This window comes from Leptodactylus fuscus, chromosome 4 (genome assembly GCF_031893055.1).
Source record: "Leptodactylus fuscus isolate aLepFus1 chromosome 4, aLepFus1.hap2, whole genome shotgun sequence".
Lineage (NCBI taxonomy): Eukaryota > Metazoa > Chordata > Amphibia > Anura > Leptodactylidae > Leptodactylus > Leptodactylus fuscus.
In genome coordinates this window covers 164,715,853-164,729,607 of record NC_134268.1, presented here as the reverse complement: position 1 = coordinate 164,729,607, position 13,755 = coordinate 164,715,853, and the positions used below count along the sequence as shown (strand labels likewise).

At 40.7% G+C, this 13,755-nt stretch overlaps 1 protein-coding gene across 1 annotated transcript in view; it reads right to left on the bottom strand.

The window, feature by feature from the left end:
• Positions 1-10,940: 10,940 nt before the first annotated feature.
• TRIM71 (tripartite motif containing 71) overlaps positions 10,941-13,755 on the bottom strand; it is a 50,828-nt gene continuing 48,013 nt past the window's right edge. The window contains exon 4 of the mRNA XM_075271325.1: positions 10,941-12,410. Coding sequence (XP_075127426.1) covers positions 10,959-12,410 — 1,452 coding nt within the window. The 3' untranslated portion in view covers positions 10,941-10,958. The remainder of the gene's footprint in view (positions 12,411-13,755) is intronic.

Sequence of the window (13,755 nt, the reverse complement as noted above, 5' to 3'; positions counted from 1 at the left end):
TTAGGGTTACACCGCAGCTGTCTTGTACACACATGCAGAAGAGACTGCTATTCTGGATGTTACTCAGTCAGGAAGACGAGACAAATGTAGCGTAGCAGACACAAACTGACATGAGAAGTTCAAATGGTTCAGCCTACAACATGGTCATCCGAAGGCAGCTGTATGGCACTGAGCGGTGCCCAGTAATGCATTGCTATTGTATTCACATAGAACCAGCCTTAAAGAGGACCTTTCATCATATTGGGCACAGGCAGTTCTATATACTGCTGGAAAGCCAACAGTGCGCTGAATTCAGCGCACTATCGGCTTTCCCGATCTATGCTCAGGGTGAAGAGCTAGCGGTCCCGGTACCGTAGCGGTTTACAGTCAGTCAGGAACGTCCTTCTCCACAGCAGCGCCTATCGCGCTGTACAGTGTGAGTGGGGAGGAACGTCCCCTCCCTCTGCTCACAGTACTCGTCCATAGACAAGTATTATCAGGAGGGGAGGGGGCGTTCCTCCCCACTCACACTGTACAGCGCGATAGGAGCTGCTGTGGAGAAGGACGTTCCTGACTCACTGTCAGGAACGCCCTTCTGACTGTAAAGAGCTACGGTACCGGGACCGATAGCTCTTCACCCGGGGCACAGATTGGGAAAGCCGATTGCTGAATTCAGCGCACTGTCTGCTTTCCAGCAGCATATGGAACTGCCTGTGCCCAATCTGATGAAAGGTCCTGTAAGTTTGGTTAGGAAAAAAAAACAAAAAAAAAACTATATGATTTGACGGAAGGTTAAGATATGTTATTTAAAGGAGGCAACTAGTGTTTGGACTGTTGCCACATAAATCAATCATCTAGGTTAAAGGATACTGCGTTTACCCAATAGACTGAATGCAAAGTGTTGGAAAATCTGTGTGATATTTTCTCACAGACCATAGAATACGAGGCTTGCCACCCTACACATGTCTACATGATGAAACTGAAGCCAGTGATCACTAGTTTACATGCACGGGGCCTTGAGACTTATTCCTGACATCTGCACACTTGCTCTATTTATTTCTATAGGGCTGCCGAGATGGTTAGATTTGCAGCAATTGGAAACTTGTGGTCCCAAGAGATCATATAGTAGCAAGTTTATTAAAACTGACTAAAAGAAAAAACTCTTAGTTGCCCATCGCAGCCGATCACAATACAGCTTTCATTCTGTACAAAAACCGCATAGAGATTGGTTTTACTGTTAGACCACTTTACTAGATCTGCCCCATTGTGTCTGGAATTATGTAAAAATTTTGTTTCATACGCAAAACCTTTTAAAATATTCTGAGATTGTTGATCTGATACATAACATAAGGAACAACAACAGGCAGGCAACTTCTATGGTCAGACTGCCCATGACAGTCGGTCAGAGTTGTAACATCACCAGCTAAAAAACAAAAAGCACACAATTATTCCCCCCCACCACCACCCTCCCCTCCCCTCCCCCCAGAAACACACAGTACATAGACTTTCAAAGAAGAAGAAATGGTTCCATAACCACAGGAAAGAAAGAACATGAAAGCAGACACTAGGTAAAAAAGCTACTATAATGACATTATACATTCATTTGTTAGGCACCTCTCCCCCTGACGGGAAGCAAAGCGTTCAGGAGGAAGAGGAGGCAATGCAATCAGAAGATTTCTTCCTGAGTTTCACGCAAGGTAAGTACAATCATTAAGAACAGGTCTATGACCATGCAAACACTTACACACCCTTTATTTCTAATATACAAATATTTCCATTTTGTCTTATTTAGAACCCACCGCAGTTAACCCTTTCAGTACAAAGACAATTCGGTTTTCCAGATCAGCCACCGAACACGTGAGCTAATATGGCTGTACATGCAAAAGAACAGCCAGCAGGAATCCATCAACATCTGACAAGTATAAAAACCTTCTACCTACTCACATACACAGCCTGGTGGTGGCATATTAGAGGGGCAATTTGGGTAAGTTTACCAGATAGTTTTCTGGGCTGACATATGAGAAACGGAAATGAGATTATGTGCCCACAGAGTCACTACAGATTGTACCGCGCTGTGGAATACGTCAGTACTATACAAATGATGGCTGGCAAGTGACAACTGTTTATTCCACATTATATGTAACTCCTATCTGTTCCATTTATCTGGCTGATCTGGCAACCCTAGTAGTGACCAAGTAACAATGGTGGATTGATGCAAACCGTGGAAATGGGTCAAACAACTCAGAAAATCTAAGTGACTCATGCTTCTTACTTCCAAATAACCGAGGTGGATTGTGCAAATGAATCATCATTAGAATATTGGTAAGGTCTGTAATCACATTGAAAGAGGCTGTAGCTTCTTACCAATGAAACTGATTGAAAATGTATCAAGAAAGCCCCGAGTAAACAAAATGGAAACCAGATTTTTTTTTTTTATATAGCTAAAAAGAGGCCATGTGATATGTTGCCTATATCAACCAGCAGCTGATTATTATCTTCATCCCTTCACATATGGTATCGCCTTCTGACTTAAGCTAGCCATCTACTCCAGACAAGCAGATTTCACTAGAGAGGGGAATAGATCTCCTCTGTCAGCTGCTCATCTCCCCAAGGGAACAAAGGGTCAGACGTCTTAAAACCCAACATGTCACATCCTCCTTGGCCTAACAATTGCTGGTGGGAGACCCCAAATCATTAGACAATTGAACTGGTAGAAAATAGTAACCTTGCAGAAACCAGGCTTCAGTAAAGATATTGATAATTCTGAACTAAGCCATTAGTGTTAATATTTTTACATAATATCTAGTGACCACAACCAAATCAATCTATAAGAGATGCGCTCCTATTCCCCCCCCCCCTCCCCCGAGTACCCAACAATTTGGTCTTATTTACAGGAAGTTACTCACTAAAAATTGTATCCGATGTATTAAAAAAAAACCAAAAATCCCCCCCACCTAAATAACCCCCCCCCCCCAAAAAAAAAAAAAAAAACAAAAAACAAGAGAAAAGGTCCAACTTATAATTGGGATACATTTCGATATGATTCTTGATAATTTTCGAGCAATCTATTAAACACACTTTATTCCCATGTAGACCACTCCCTTTCATTTGAAATGTTTATTTTATTCGCGATTGATTGAGTGCAGTAAGTTTCTGTAAAAACTGTGCAATTTTATCTCTCTTTTTTTAAAGGAGTCAGTTATTAATGTGCCATGAGTAGATTCTTCATATGCAACAGGTGATCGATTACCTATAACTTTGACATATCATGTTCTACATTTTGAGGTAGATTCCTTATCTTCAGTGCTGGAAATTGGATTGCTGACAAGAATGGATGAAGGAGGAAATGGAATTGGAGGAAGAAGAGGAAAGTGAAGAGGAGGAGGAGGAGATAAGGGAATTGGGGGAGGGGGAGGAGGAGGAAAGTGAATTGGGGGAGGAGGAGGAGGAGATAAGGGAATTGGGGGAGGAGGAAGTGGAGGAGGAAAGTGAATTGGGGGAGGAGGAAGTGGAGGAGGAAAGTGAATTGGGGAGGAGGAAGTGGAGGAGGAAAGTGAATTGGGGAGGAAAAAGTGGAGGAGGAAAGGGATTGAAGGGGAGGAAGTGGAGGAGGAAAGGGAATTGGGGGGAGGAAGTGGAGGAGGAAAGGGAATGGGGAGGAGGAAGTAGAGGAGGAAAGGGAATTGGGGGAGGAGGAAGTGGAGGAGGAAAGTGAATTGGGGGAGGAGGAAGTGGAGGAGGAAAGTGAATTGGGGAGGAGGAAGTGGAGGAGGAAAGTGAATTGGGGAGGAAAAAGTGGAGGAGGAAAGGGATTGGAGGGGAGGAAGTGGAGGAGGAAAGGGAATTGGGGGGAGGAAGTGGAGGAGGAAAGGGAATGGGGAGGAGGAAGTAGAGGAGGAAAGGGAATTGGGGGAGGAGGAAAGTGAATTGGGGGAGGAGGAAAGTGAATTGGGGAGGAGGAAGTGGAGGAGGAAAGTGAATTGGGGAGGAAAAAGTGGAGGAGGAAAGGGATTGGAGGGGAGGAAGTGGAGGAGGAAAGGGAATTGGGGGGAGGAAGTGGAGGAGGAAAGGGAATGGGGAGGAGGAAGTAGAGGAGGAAAGGGAATTGGGGGAGGAGGAAAGTGAATTGGGGGAGGAGGAAAGTGAATTGGGGAGGAGGAAAGTGAATTGGGGGAGGAGGAAAGTGAATTGGGGGAGGAGGAAAGTGAATTGGGGGAGGAGGAAAGTGAATTGGGGGAGGAGGAAAGTGAATTGGGGGAGGAGGAAAGTGAATTGGGGGAGGAGGAAAGTGAATTGGGGGAGGAGGAAAGTGAATTGGGGGAGGAGGAAAGTGAATTGGGGAGGAGGAAAGTGAATTGGGGAGGAGGAAGTGGAGGAGGAAAGTGAATTGGGGAGGAGGAAGTGGAGGAGGAAAGTGAATTGGGGAGGAAAAAGTGGAGGAGGAAAGGGATTGGAGGAGGAGGAGTGGAGGAGGAAAGGGAATTGGAGGAGGAGGAAGGAACTGGAGGAGGAGGAAGTGGAGGAAAGTGAATTGGGGGAGGAGGAGTGGAGGAGGAAAGGGAATTGGAGGAGGAGCGGGATAATGATGATGGGGAGCAAATGGAGGAAGAAGAGGAAGGGGGGAGGAAGGAGTTGGCTGAAACTTTGTGGTATATACAGCAGTCTGAGCCTTATTTCTAACATGTCTGAAAGGTGGAAGTTTGTCAGCAAATTTCCATTCAATGGTTAAGTGATTTTAATGTTGATATTTTTAATATAGTAAAACAGATACATTTGGCACCTTCTACAATACCTGAACACTTTGGCAACACAATCAGAGATATCATCAGTTATTAGGAGACAAAAAAAAATAAAATTCCTGAACCTTAGTAAGATACACAGCACCACCTGGCATCTCACACTGAGAAGTTATCCAACATTATAGATTTAGACTTTGCAATATATAATGCTTTACTACTGAAAACAGCTTTCACTTAAATTCTTGAGGGCAAGATCAATCTAGTAGTAAGGTAGTAAGATATATTTCTAATATCCCACGGTTTGGTATACAAGCTAAAGCAGAAACAGAAGTAGCACACAACTACACAATCATATACCTTGTCCTACTCTATTCACACGATTGCCAAGTTTATAGACCCTTTTAATATGGCTGTCCCAAACCCTGTACAGGGCCGGTATTACATGCAAGGAGAAAACCATGTGAGACCTTATAAGCATGCATTCAGCAAGCTCCGTTTCTCTGCCGTTTGCACGTTGGGATAACATGTTATTCTTTTTATCAATTTCTTAATCTGTTCCATCTTGAGCTACTCTAATTAAAATTCTAACCAAAAAATATATTTTTCAGAAAATTTGGTAAGCACAGGGCTAGCTTGGCCAAACAACTGACTGATTCTTAACAGTCAAGTTACTATGGATAGAAAACATTTCCAACAAGGTTGCTCGTAAACACATCCCTAGCATGTAGCCCATCGCCAATCATCATCTCTCCAATGGAAGGGTAATGCCCTTAAAGAGAACCTTTCGGGTCCCATCGATGTGCGGAATCATATACCGCTAGAAATCTGAGTGCACTAAATTCAGCACAATGTCTGCATTCTAGCAGTATATAATACCGCACATCGAGGAGGCCATGAAAGAGCACTGAAGCAACTTTGGGCGAGATGTGGGGCGGATAAGCTAAGAGTTCTTTGGTCCATTTATCTAACTTTTAGAAAACATTAGTATATCTGCCCCATAGTGTATTGAAAACTCGGAAACAAGTGGCTTAGTAGACTTAGATATAGGTGGAACATTTCCATAAAAAAGAGAATATAAGCCTCAGTCTGAGACCTCTAGAAAAACGGCAGCTAAAACATTTGTCTGGATATAAATACAGTGCATTTTACAACGCTTTGATACATGCACATGTAACCATGCCTTCTTTGTATGTTAGTGGCACATTATGGGTACAGTCACAGGTACTGACAGATGAAAGTGTCACCACATGCTAACGCCTAAGAAACATGCATGAATACATATAAGCCGATCTGGCATAGCAAGAAAATGCCATACAAAATATATATATATATATATATATATATATATATATATATATATATATATATATATATATATATATATAAAAAAAAAATCCTTGTCTACCATGTTCTCTGCATGACACGTTCTACTTTATACATTGATCTTGCCAAATGGTAATTTGCAACTGGTTGTAGTAAGGACAGCTAAAATGAAAAGCAACTGATGGTAAAGAAGGTTCACAATCCACAGTTGTGTCTCCATTTTATCATGTCAAATATTTCTGCAGTAGAAACTCGCAATGTGAACTTAAGAAAAAAGCAAAAACTGAAATTAACATCCATACATTTCTTGCAGTGGCTTTAGAGAATGATTTTTTTTTTTTATTTAATTTTTTTTTTTGTTTGCAGCATGATCTAGGTGCCTAGTTTAGGCATTCTGAGGGGTGCGCAAGCCTTGGATGCTTTGATAAATAGGAATATTTCCCACTATCCCTTTAAGTCCTCTAGAACTACATTTTTAAATCGGGGAAACAAAATCTGGAGAATAAATTCTGAAATAACCCTAAACAAGCTGCAAATAAGGTAACGATAAAAATCTAATTTTTTCAGGAATTTTAAAATAAAGTGTTAATTTTTTTGAATAATCCAAAAAAGAAAAAAATAAGGCTCTATTTACTATTCTAATAGGAAGAGCACTTGTAAAAAAAAAAAAAAAAAAAAAAAATTTGACATCAAGGCCAAAAATAAACTCTTTGGTTTTTAGATTTTTTAAAATTTCAGTTGTAGAAATTCAGTACATTCACATTTATATAAAGGGAAGATTTGGGTAGAAAAATAATTCTAGTCGCACAAATACATTCAATGTCCTAGAAGCATAGTCCATATTATAAGTATTAAACTAACGCATAAGAATAATATTTCACTGTGGTTGTAAAAGTACAGTCCCATAGAGAATTACAGCAATACAAAGAAATCAGTTCTGGGAAACCCGATTACTACACTTTTTTTGGACTGGAAGACAAACCATACACTGTGTAATGCAGTATGGTTTATGGAGATTTTTTTTTTTTCCAGAAATAGAAATATGTTGGTACATGGCACATCCCATATGCCTTGATATAAAACCAATGGTATGGCAAGGAACAGTATGGGCACACAGCAGCCTATGGGCTCTATTACTGATCTCTAATATGGAATCAATGGTTCACAAGTGTATTTTAGGCTAAGGCCCCACAGCAAGAAAGTGCTGTGGGGAAAGAGTGCGGCAGCGCACGTGCCAGAGGACATGAAAGATCTTACTTAAAGGGATTCTACCATTAAACTACCTTTTTTTCTAATGAACACGTCGGAATAGCCTTAAGAAAGGCTATTCATCTCCTACCTTTAGACGTGGTCTCCGTCGCGCCGTTCCGTAGAAATACCAGTTTTAACCGGTATGCAAATGAGCTCTCCGCAGCAATGAGGGCGGGCCCCAGCGCTGAAACACCGATGAGCACGTCCCCATTGCTGCCCAGAGCTCTTTCCTGCGCCGCCTCCTTCTTCTGCAGCAACTCCGCCTCTTCTGGCTTCTCTTGCTCTTGTAGTTCGAAACAGGAGCAGAGAGGCCACCCCAAAATGGCCGCCGGCCAGCTCCTGAACGGCGGCCATTTTTGGGTAGCCGCTCTTGCAGTTCAATACAGGAGCCGGCCGGCCATTTTGGGGTGGCCTCTCTATGCTCCTGTTTCGAACTACAAGAGCAAGAGAAGCCAGAAGAGGTGGAGTTGCTGCAGAAGAAGGAGGCGGCGCAGGAAAGAGCTCTCGGGCAGCAATGGGGATGCGCTCATCGGCCTTTCAGAGCTGGGGCCCGTCCTCATTGCCGCGGAGAGCTCATTTGCATACCGGTTAAAACCGGTATTTCTACGGAACGGCGCGGCGGAGACCATGTCTAACGGTAGGAGACGAATAGACGTGGTAATTAGAAAAAAGTAGTTTAATGGTAGAATCCCTTTAAGGATTAACCGCAATGCAGCAAATATTGTATTCAGATTACAAAACTGGCACCTTCAAGGTAACATATCTGGTAACATAAAATTTAGCCAAATTTAAGTAATAGAGGAATGGTAAATGGAAGCTGCAATTCCCCATGGGACTTCACCCACAGTTTATTTTTCAATAGGATAATTCCCATTGATAGTTCTCCAGTTTAAGGCTGAACGAAAACAGCCATAATACATCCATTTATACAGACCATATTACAACTGCAAAGCCCCTTCCAATTGCAAATTTAATGACCCAAGTTTATCCCCATGATAATGCTACTTTACATCACATGGTCAAAATGGGATTTCTAGTTGTAATATAGTGGATGTATTATGGCCATGTGACTCTAGCCATAAATTCATAGCCATACGAAACGTAACCACAAGTATCCATACTGGGAATATGTTACATAGCAGATGAGAAGAGCCAATAATTCATCTCTCTAACGGATCCTTTTACAATCGTCATCTATGGATCAAGAGAAATCATTGACAATATAGATAACTATGAATAAGCCTATAAACCTTGTCCTATACTATTTGGTAGTCAAACAATAAGGTTTAGACATGGTTACAACCTTGCATACTTCACATACAGGAGGCCTGCAGTATAAGACTAGTTTTGCACTGGTGACGCGGTACATTCATCAAACTACAATTAATGGCAAGTTTTGACAGGCTTTGCAGTTAAAGCATAGAAAACAGCGAGCTATGCCAGAAATGACTACCTAAATATATTAATCTCTACCCCTCACTTATCACCTACTAATACAAGTTGAAAAGTTGGATATAAACACCTCTTAAAGAGGGCATGCGTCTACTCAACTGGCATCAGAGCATTAAGTGCAGCCAGAGTATTAACGGGAGTGAGGTATGCACATCCTAAACCTTAAAGCAGAACCACTGTTTTACAGATTACGTTTAATGCCGCCTTCTTTACGGCTTAATATATAAAGAAAAAAAAAAAAACAAGTGCAAATCAAGGAGAAAATAATATGTTCATAAACACACCAATATATAGTTGACTTGCAGATCTCTTATGAAAAAAAAAGAAAAATTTCTGTTGTCAGGGAACACTTTAATCTTTGGTTAGGCATTTGCCGATTAATTTTTTTTTCTGTAAAGCTTCATTATTTTTTAAAATTTTTATTTGAGTGAAGCTTCACAATATCAACATAACAGAGCGCTGTGGCCAAGTAAAAATTTTAAGGTTTGGTCTCTGAAATGGCAGCTTACTCTGTATGTTAAGGCCGGATTCACACACAGCATTTCGTTGAATTTTTCTTTAGGGTCAAAAATACTTTCAATTCTACAGTGAAAAAAAAAAAAAATACATATTTGGCTCGTGGCATTTTGGGCCAGTGGCATCTGTTTTCTTTAAAACACGGTATGTTTTTTTTTTCCTACCGTTTCCTCAAATTTCACTATAGGATAAAATAGAAGCATTTTGTTGGCATTTTGTACGTGCTTCTAAGAAAAATCCACAAAGAATTCTTTTTAATGTTTAAAATCTTTGAAAAAAAATTGGTGTGAAGGAGCCTTAAAAACACCACCAATGAAATAGAATTTTATATGTTGAAAACTATATCAGAGTATTTTTTTTTTTTATTCTGCAAGTTTATTTTTTTATTTTTATCTTTAAAGTTAAATTCACGAATTGTTTATTCATCACAGGTAAGACTTTAGAAATCGGATAACATTAGTCTCACAGATGGACACAAGCTAGTCATAGACTAGATTTAACCACGGTCTATGCCATCAAAGCAAAAAAATCCTATCAACCGTGATCTGAAAATAAAAGCAGTAGATTAGTCGTAACGTCTATTGTAACAATCACCATTTGCACAACAGGTATAGTGATCTTTACAGCATTGTCTCTGCAGAACATCAGTATCATTGGAGCTTTGGTATCAAGGGTACACTTACTTGAAATGATCCACAAATAGTGCCCGCCTGTGATCACTGCAGGCCACACCGATCATTAATCTGACCCAAAGCGGCATATCAAAATACATCAGTTCCGCCCAAATGTAACTCGCAAAACACTTATTTTGTTTCAACAAGAAAAAAAAAAAAATCAATTGACCTTTACATGTTGTGCTTCATCTTTCACAATATTCACCCCCCCCAGGGTATTCAGAAAACATGTAAAATCCTTGTTGTATTATTAAAGCACACATACAGACACTCTGCACACTCATCTGACTGGTATTTGAAAAAAAAAAAAAAAAAAAAAAAAAAAAAAAAAAAAAGAACACTGACTTGAAATTGATCAAAAACATCCAATACAACCCAAGAATCACATTGTACTAACAAAAACAAACCCTAGAGTAAATCGTAAATTGTCTTCAGTTTGAGGTATGCAACATTTGATCGGTAGAAAATTAAAAAAAAAACCCCTTGTAGAATTTGCATACTGAGGTATCTTTCGTTTCGAAACGTAGGCAATAGCAATATACAAGGTTTCCTCTGTTGCAGCAGCACGGGAAGAGGTGGAATTCAAAATTTGGTTTAAGAGGACGTGTTTTCAACAAAGAAATGTTTATGTTGATATTTTTCCTGGTATTGGTTAAAGTTTATAGCCCTTTTTGGCTTTTTTTTTCCCCTCCCGAAGAGATTTTTATATATATATATATATATAATTTTTTTTTAATACATTCTCTTAGCAGGTGTAGTCTCCTGTTTTAATCTAAGTGAGGTAAGTTGATAAGATTTTGTGCAGGATCAGGAAAAGAAGAAAAAAAACAAACAAAAAAACCCAAAATAACACTCTTGAGGATCTGAGGTAGATTTTTCTTCCCATTTTGTTTGATTCTTTACAGACTACTTAAGCAGTTAGTTTGTGTGTTTACAAGAAAAATAATATGAGGTAGGTTCTGTCTTGATGTACATTATATACTTCTTGATAACATTTCCCTGAGATTTCTGTGTTGAAAGCAGATTAGTAGGCTAGAACGCGATGGTTACCAAAGTCAACCACAAGAATTGTGCCATCAGGTGCCACAGCTATGCCAGATGGACGATCCATCGGACCAAAGGCAGTTCCAACACTGCTTATCTTGCACAGGAAGCTTCCATTTGCCTCAAAAACTTGTATTCTGTTGTTTCTGGAGTCTGCCACAATAATTCGTCCTTCCTGGTCAACTGTAACACCCTGTGGTCGCAGGAACTGCCCACTTCCTGTACCTTCTGCGCCCAAGTAGTGTGCTGTCTGGCAGTCTGAAGTGATTATCAGAAGTCGATGGTTGTTGAAGTCAGTTACCACAAAATTTCCTTCCTTATTAAATGCCACGCCACGTGGAGAATCAAAATGCTTCCATTGAGAACCTTCAAAGCCATACTTAAGTAGGAATGTCCCATCAGGATTAAATAACTGAATACGATGATTCCGAGTATCAGAAACTAGAATCTTTCCTTCTGAATTAATCGCAACATCCCAAGGATAGTTAAATTGCCCATTCTTGTTCCCTTTCTCACCAATTTTTAATAAGAACTGGCCCTCAAAGGTGAAGACTTGAACACGATGGTTGTCCTTATCGGCTACCACAATTTTGCGGGAACTGTCACAAGCAATACCAGCAGGGCGATCAAACTGGCCATGCCTTGCACCCAAGGTACCAAACTTGTGATGAAATGTGCCACATGGTTTAAAAATCTGAACACGGTTGTTGCTCCTATCCGCCACAATTATGTATCCTTCTCTGTCCACACAGACACCCCAAGGACGACAAAGCTTTCCATCAGTAACTCCTTCTTCTCCAATGGCCATTGAAGGACCCTCCATGTTTAAATAGCATCGACTTTTTTTTACAAGGACTTTAAAAGGGCTATTCTCAATGTGTTGATTGCTCACCATTACAGAAACAAGGTGTTCTCCCTCAATCTGAGGTTTATAATTAACCAAATATGTACCATTCATCTGATCAGTAACCTCACCCACATAACGATTTCCATCTGGACCCATCACTAGAACGGTTACAAGATCACCACCTAACAAACATGGTTCATTATCATGGTCATAACCAATTACTGTGAAAGAGGTAACTTTGCCTCGAAGGGGCCGTTTCAAGCCTTCTCCTTCAGCTTTTGTTAGTCCTGCAAAGGCTCCACCACTTACTATACCCATAGATTTGATTGAAACATAAAGGGACGGATCAGGGGGAGTAAACACAATTTTGTCATCCTCTGGAAGCTGTAACAATCCCTTAGTACTTTTTACTTCTTGTACCTGAGACAAGACATGGTCCCGAGCTACAAAAATATCCATTGTACAACCTTCTTCTAGAACTTTCTGAGTTGAATTGATAGTGCTCTCCATTTTGGTGAGAGCCTGGTGGAGTTTGTCAATTTGGTAGTAGACAGATTTCGCTTTCACCTGACGAATTTTTTCAACCTGTAAAACAAAACCAAAAACAAGAAAGATTGCCTGTTAGAAACAAAAAATATCCAAAATTTCAATTTCATCATGACATCCATGCCAAGGTGAAAATCCTATCCTACTATAAATGTGAAAGTTTAGTGTGTTTGGATGTTTGTTCCTCAAGCATGCAAAAACGGCTGAACGGATTTGCATGAAATTTGCCACATACATAGATAGGAACCCCCGATTAAAACATAGGCTACTTTTTATCCTGGTAAATGACGTCACTACACGACCACAGTGAAGGAATTTAGGTTTACACTACACTAAAGGAACCGTGATGACGTCATCACAGGTCCTTGAGCCATTCTCAGATAGGATCATACTAGGTAGTGGGCGGAGCTACACACTATTTTGTGGGTGGAGCTATATAGGATGAAGCTGGACAGTGTGAAAGCTGAAGAAAATGGAGTCTCATAGAAGATCAGGAGACTACAGAACATGCAGGCTGCGTGTGGGCAACAGCACCATATTGGGAGTAGAGTTTCAGTGAGTACTACAGGGAATGTGTAGTTCTGCCTCAGATGGGGGAGGGAGGAGAACTTTGGCACATTTTAGCAACATCCACTGAGCCCTTTGTAACAGCTGCTCAGTCACATAACCAAATCCCTGTAATCACAATTGCCTGATGTAGCAGAGTTTAGGCAGTGCTGTAGCACACCTCTATAGGCTCTCCATATGAAAACATGTACATACAGCTGGGTATCCTATGCATATGCAGTGATGTAGCAGAGCCGAGACGTGGGAGCAGGCTGATCGAACCGAGGCAAATGTCTGCAACATCTGTTCAGCCGTTTCCAACACAGAAGCTGCTCAGACACTGACATAAGAACACTCCTCTAATCCAAATGGCCAGATGTAGCAGAGCTTAGGCAGCGCTGTGGCACAGCTGAGTACGCTCTCCATATGCAGAGATGTACATATAACAGAGTATGCTGCACATATGCAACGATGTAGCAGAGCCAAGACACGGGAGCAGACTGATCATCCACAACAGCAATTGGCAAAATATAAACAGCTCAGTGCCAACACCAACCCACAGACAAAGTCGCGGGCAGATGCTACTGGAACATAAATGTAAAGGGGATGTCCCTGAAGTCATATGACATTACATCATACAGGGACATTGCTCGTTTGTGGCTGTCTACAAAGTTGTTCAATCTAGCCATCTATGTATTACATAGGTGGTCAGTTATCTCAGTTACCATGAAAGACTACATTTAGTCTGACTGCTGTAGGGAAATTATCAAACAACAGGAATTTCATATTAAAGAATTTTTCTGCCGTTGGAACATGACAAATAGGACTTTATGACATG